This window comes from Pseudoliparis swirei, chromosome 5 (genome assembly GCF_029220125.1).
Source record: "Pseudoliparis swirei isolate HS2019 ecotype Mariana Trench chromosome 5, NWPU_hadal_v1, whole genome shotgun sequence".
In the NCBI taxonomy this organism is placed as follows: Eukaryota; Metazoa; Chordata; class Actinopteri; order Perciformes; family Liparidae; genus Pseudoliparis; species Pseudoliparis swirei.
Window position 1 is genome coordinate 7,780,675 of NC_079392.1, and position 7,165 is coordinate 7,787,839.

General features: G+C 38.6%; 1 protein-coding gene across 1 annotated transcript; it reads left to right on the forward strand.

Moving 5' to 3' along the window:
• Positions 1-4,670: 4,670 nt before the first annotated feature.
• On the forward strand, positions 4,671-6,556 carry LOC130194146 (interferon-induced protein with tetratricopeptide repeats 1-like; the record flags this gene model as incomplete). The annotated part of the gene is made up of 1 exon (XM_056415038.1): positions 4,671-6,556. A coding segment is annotated over one exon (1,326 nt), but the record flags the coding sequence as incomplete, so codon positions are not given.
• Positions 6,557-7,165: the final 609 nt, after the last annotated feature.

The window sequence follows — 7,165 nt, forward strand, 5'->3', positions numbered from 1 at the left end:
GTGAGGGTCACTTTTCACAAAACATCGTTTCCCCCTCATTGCCAGACAACATTTTAAACCAAAAACTCACTGATTTCTAAACTAAGAACACTTTTATGGATTTAAGGGGACACATTAATAATATAAATGCTGAATTAAATGTAAAATGGGTCTTACCGTCACAGTTATAGTCCAAATCAAAGCCCAGTCCGTTCAGCAGGGGCTCGTCCTCGGTTCTCGGTCGTCGGAGGGCCTCTTTCAGGGTCTCAGGGTCTCTCGTTGTCCGGATCTCGTCGCTCGGTTCGCCAACAAGTTTTGTATCCAGCAAAAAGTCTCAAGAAGTGCAAAAGTCTCAGTATCCTTCACAGGTTTGGGTTCACAGGAGAGTCCACGGGGGGGTTCAGCTCATGTCAAAGTCCAAAGTGCAAAGGGAAGAATCAGAACGTCCGCGCCTTTTATAGCCTCGGTCCGTTTCCATGGCATTGACGTTAGTGCACGTGCGTGCCTTGCGTGCGCATGCAAGTATTGAGCAATACAGAGAGAGATATTAATTATTTCCCCCATATTTTTCTAATATAGATTTGATTCATACGAGAGTTATTATTATTATTATCATTATCATTATTCTTATTAATATTATCAGTATATTATTTCTCAGTGATCTGTTGCTATTCAGTGCAGCTGTATGCGCTGTAAAGCCAAACATGATGCTAATTATATTATATATTATTATCTTATTATTTAAAAGGGACCATGAGTTCAAACATAAATGTCACCATTTGATGCACTGTACCAGATTAGCTGCACATCATTTGCATATACTGGTCCCTTGACAGACCATAACAAACATAAAACAATAACAAACAGTACATTTACAGGATATGTGAACAACTTGACCTGCTGTTGGCATCAGAAGGAAAAGTCAGATCCGTAAAGGATAATCCTCTGCGGATCATGAATGTCAAACAAAATATATCATTTAATATTTGCTTACGTATTTCAGTCTGGGGTGGACCGATTGAGCCTCTGTTTGTGAAATACAAATGTGATGCAAAAAAAGAAAAAGAAACACTTTCATACTTTATTGCTTGTGGTATTTCCTCAGGATGAACAGTAAAGGCCAACGTTATAATTTGTGTATAGACAGCATGTGATGATACATGGGCTGTTCAGGTGCCTCGAAATAGTTGACATTAATATGTTATATGTATTAGCCACACAATATACTTGTATTCCCACATGTCAACAATCCACATTATAAGAGTCTATCCTTTTCCTTCTGGGTGTTTCCCATGGCTGGGTCTTTAAAGGTACACGTTCTATTCCAGCAGCTAGCCACATTCTTGTGATGACTTTCTTTATTTTGCCAGTGAGTGACTCACCAGGTACCTGGCGAGTTATCAAGAAAACACCAAGAGGAAGACTGGCGCCAACTCTGACTGTGTTATTTCCTCCAGTCACCTTGACCGACCCATCAGCAGACTTAACACACACTTGTTTTTGGCTGGCGTGCACGAGCTGCGCCGGACACAGCACCGGTGACCGGTGCGCTGTTCAGACCCTCCAACCTGCAGGTTGTCCCACCACCGGTTGGTTTCCACCAGCTGTGTTGACAGCTACTCGAGTAAAACCACTAACGTAAATAACATAAGGTCTGAGTACCATAATGCATTCAATCAGTAAACCAATGTGTTTGTTCTATACATTACAAACGAAATAATATACTATGATATACATCACATATAATGATATTGTTAGAATTTGAGTGACAATAATTTATTCAATTCACCATATTTTTAACTTTGCCAGCTCAATGAAGTAGCAGATAATTGTCTATTTTAAAGCACACGCATCACACACACACACACACACACACACACTTCATCTTGCAGATGTCATGACCAGCGGCGGCACAATGTTGCCGCAGCCTCATTGGGTGCCGGGTCTGTGTGGACCAGTGGACCGCCACCAGGCACTGCCCCAGGTTCAGGGACGAGGGAAACAGCTTTACATCACAGGGATGTTATCGACAAATTAAAGGAAACCATCCGTAATTGATTTTTTAATTTGTATAAATGGTCCAAGTGAAATAAATGTTATTTTACAGTTTATTATTTGAACATAACTTGCCCCACATTTCATTTAGAGTCATTTGTTTATTCTTGTAAATGACTAACACGTTGGTTGTTATAACACAAACAGCTCTGACTGACTGGTTGTTATAACACACATAGCTCTAAATATATAAACATACCTCTAACCTGTTTGAAAACCCATTCATGCAGCACTCTTAAGCAAAAATGACGCCAGTCATATGAGATTTTTTTTAATGTGCAAATTGAAAATCCAAACCGGTAGACGGAAACACACCCAGAGAGTGAACTGTACACACATCGCAGACCCCTAAAAAGATGAGACTACCTAAACGTGTGTGTGTGTGTGTGAGTGTCAGGGGAAAGGATCATTTTGTGTTTGTTGTTGTAATACTCATATTGACCACAAGCACTTCGTGTGCACCATGTTGAAAATATTATGAAATAAAAGCATTCATGTTTTCTTCCTGTTAAGTATTTTATCTCTCTGCACACTTTAAACACATTGTTCATATATTATCTGTTGTCAGATTTATTTTTGTCAAGAAATGTATTTACCCAGACTGCCGTTAGGGAACTTTTAGTTAAAATGGGAATCTCGACATCCACGTTATATATATATATATATATATATATTCCTACTATTTATTATAACTGAAATCTTTGGCAAGTATCTCTTGGAGTGTATCCAGTGACTAAAACATTTTTATTTTATTGATCTGTTTTGTATTTATAATAAATGATATATATATAGATATATATACATATATTTTTACATATACACTACACACCACTGTTCAAAAGTTTGGTGTCACCCAGACAATTTCGTGTCTTCCATGAAAAATCACACTTTTATTTATCAAATGAATATAAAATATAGTCAAGACATTGACAAGGTTAGAAATAATGATTAATATTTGAAGTATTCATTTTGTTCTACAAACTTCAAGCTCAAGGCTGAAGGCCAGTTGTACAGCTTATATCACCAGCATAACTGTTTTCAGCTGTGCTAGCATAATTGCACGGGTTTTCTAATCAGACATTAGTCTTCTAAGGTGATTAGCAAACACAATGTACCATTAGAACACTGGAGTGATAGTTGCTGTAAATGGGCCTCTATACACCTCTGGAGATATTTCATTAGAAACCAGACACTTCCACCTTGAATATTAATTTACCACATTAACAATGTATTGTGTGTATTTTTGATTAATTTAATGTTATCTTTATTGAAAAAACAGTGCTTTTCTTTGAAAAATAAAGACATTTCTAAGTGACCCCAAACTTTTGAACGGTAGTGTATATATACATATATATGTCTATATATATACATATATACATTTTTCACTCTGTTTAATTGCAGCCATTTGCTAAAATCGAAAAAGTTCATTATATCTCTTATATCAAATTTGCAAACCAGTTTACAAAAAAACAACAAGGTTCAAAAAGGGGCAGGCAGAATCCAGGCTCAGGGCAGGCAGGGTCAAACAGGCAGAATCAGCAATACGGACAGGACGACGGGAAAAGGACACGGAAGTATCGACGACAATCCGACAGGAAACAAGGGAAAGACTGACACAATATATAGGGGGGAAACACAGGTGTACGACATCAGACAGTAACGAGACAAGAGTGGCTGAGGGCAGGTGCAGGAAATTAAACAATTAAGACAGAGAAGACACAGAGGAGACATAGGAGACACGGAACACAGGAGAAACAGAACAGGGTGTTACAGAAACACTGATGTTCAGTCTGATGTTTCTTTCTTCCTTCTTAACTTTTTTCTTAAATATGAAATCCAGATCTTGTAATTTTGAGATCTTTTGTAACAGTGCCACAGAGATTATACAAAATATTTTTAAAATAATGTATTTAACCTAACAATTATTACTGATCAGCTGTAAGTTTTATCCCACTCTTCCAAGAATATAATTCTGGTGGAGAAATGTAAAATGTTTTTTTTTCTCCCAGATTCATAGCCTACTCACTTACTCACGTGTTCTCCTCTGTGGCTCACACTTTCCTTTCCTATCCTTCCTTCCTTCCTTCCTTCCTTCTTTCAGCCATCTTGTGTTTCTTCCTTCTGAACCCCTCCTTCTTTTTTTCTCCACACCTGCCTCACCAGCAGCATCCTACCTTTCTTTACTAATGTATTTTGTCATCACTTTGTTCATCTTTGTGTTTTCTTTCAGCCTTTTTTTTTTCTTCTACTTTTTCTTTCTACCGTGTTATTCCTAAATTCTTATACTTCTTTCCTCATCCATTCCTTCTTTCGTTACTCCTTACTTATTTCCTTCCTGTCTATTCACTGCGCCCTCCTACATTTCTCATCCCCTCATATACTTCCTTACTTCCTTTTTTCCTTGCAACCTTTCAGATCAGAAACTGTTTATTTGTCACATACACAACCATACACGGTGCCTGCAGTGACATTATTTTCTTTCAAAGGAGCTAACAGATTATTATTTATTATTTATTTCCTGGGCATTCAATGCTCCTTACTCCATTTATATCTTCTTCCCTTCCTAAACATGAAATGAACAATGATTATCCAAACATACACACCCCACCAAGCATATTATATGAACCTAGTGATGTATTGTACTATGTTGTCTTTTCATCAGTGCTTCTCAGAATAAAAACCAACTAGTGGCAAAACTGGAGGCCCTGCAGTGTCACTTCACCTGGAATATAGGGACCAACAAGAACAAACTTTTACGTATCAACGACATGCTGGTGGACATCGGCACAGAGGAGGGAAACAGCTGGCTGGGTCACATCTACAACCTGCAGGGGTTCATTCAGTACCAGCTGGGCTCCACCGAAGACGCCCAGAGTTTCTTCAACAAGGCTGCAGAGGCCTTCCGCCAGATGAGGAAAGCAGATGACGGTCCCTGGTTAGTGGTGAACTACGGGAACCTGGCTTGGCTGCACCACCACCTGGGAGACCAGGCAGAGAGCGAGGCCTACCTGTCAAAGGTAGACGCCTTGATGAAGAAATACCCATCACCATCGCAGGACGAGCTCCATGCAGAGACCTACGCTGAGAAAGCCTGGACCCTGATGAAGTTCAGCAACGACAGAGAGCTGGCGGCAGATTGCTTCCAGAGAGCCACCAAGATGCAGCCGGAGATGGTGGAGTGGAACACCAGTTACGTCTTATGGTTAGCGAGTGCCTTTAAGTACAACAAGGTGGAGGCTGACATCTTGGAGAAAATGAGAGTCGCCCAGGAACAGGATCCAGAGAACTTCTACCTCGCTGCTTGCTACCTTGAGCAACGTGGAAAGAAAGGAGAAGACGTAAAGGATGAAGCACGTGAGTTGGCCGTAAAGATTTTGAGAAATCTCATCAGCAGCTGCAATGGCATGAAAAAGATACTAAGGGTTTACAGTAACTACGTTTCTATTGATGAGGCCATTGCTCTGGCAGAGGAGGCTCTGGAACTCCATCCAGATGAGCGCTATCTGAAGAGATGTGCTGCACTCTGTCTGAAATGGAAGATCGTTTTTTTCAGGGACAGTCACACAAAGCAAAGCATGATAGACAGAGCAGTCAGTCTCCATGAGGAGGTGATTTCTCTCTACCCTGATTCTTCACTTGTGAAGAAAATAGACCTTGCAAATATACACGCAAAGTCAAATAATGGCATGGATAAAGCTGACCAGATGTACCAGGACCTGCTAAAAATGGATCTGGAACCGGCAGAGAAACAGATCCTCTACAACCACTACGCAAAATATTTATACTTCAATCGAAATGATTACGACCAGTCAGTACAGTACCACATGAAGGCGGCAGAGATACCGGAACAATCCTTCTATCGTGAGAACAGCATCAATCTTCTGGAGAAGATAAAAAATAAAAACCGGAACCGAATGGGTAAAGAAATAGAGGAGTTTCTGGAAAACCTGCAAGAGCCATAGTGTTTGTTTTTTACAACACTGATCCTAGTTCTAGAAACAAAAGGTACAGCGAAAGAAAAATCAGAAAATACTTATAAATGGATTAGTTGTATCCTTTAGTGGCAGGTGTTTTTACAGGTTTTTACTTAATGGGGAAAAAAGGCTTTAAAAAACTATATTAAAAAAACTTGTTATTTGTATCACAGGCTGATCATTCAATATACCACGGGTCTTTTAAATAACATCCACTGTGCCATGTTTAAAGTCATTATCATAATTATATATTACTTGGTTTATTGCAATAGATATTGATCATATGTCGTGTTTGTTATATTCCTGTTATGTGTTGTTTCCTCTCCTAGCACTGAATGTCACATAAGAGCATTTATAATTCTACAGTACATGAAATCTGCTTTGCTGTATGTAAAATATTTTAGTATAATTAGTCAATTTGATGCACGCTGTAAACTGAATATTAGAGCCAGATGAGTGTATGGATTAAAAGTATGTCAAGCTGTGTCTCAGTTGTACACAATTGCCTACCAATACTATTAAATATATTATGTGTACACAAGGAAATCTTCAAGTCGTGTGTTTTTTTGCTGGTTACTACACAAGAAATTCATGTATTCTACACAATGTTGCAGTACAGGGCGCGAATGGATTTAATCAGACTACAGCTCTTGAAAGCTACTGCCAAAGATCATGTTAGGTTTAATTAAACAGAACCCCGTCAGTGTGAGGTGGAAACCAAACAGTACAGGGAACACCGGAAAGTGGCCAAAGAGCGGCACAATGCATGTGTCCAGGTAAGCGCTGTTCATATCAACACTGTGTTCACAACTTAATAAGTGTCTTTAAAATGATGCACGCTAAGTTAATATTTGGGTCAGTGACAAAAAAGGCTTCTAAAAGATTTTTTTTTTAAACGTACAACATTTGATGTAATGCACATTTATTTGTGTGGAACAAGTCTCATTAGTTAAATAACTTATGTAAAGTGGTTGAATCTATTTTGAACAGTCTCTTTTTACTTCACATGCTAAAAAATGGCAGCTGGTGCAACCACATAATTATTATAACTGAAATCTTTGGCAAGTATCTCTTGGAGTGTCTACAGTGACTAAAACATTTTAATTTTATTGATGTTTTGTATTCATAATAAATTATGTATATATATATATATATAC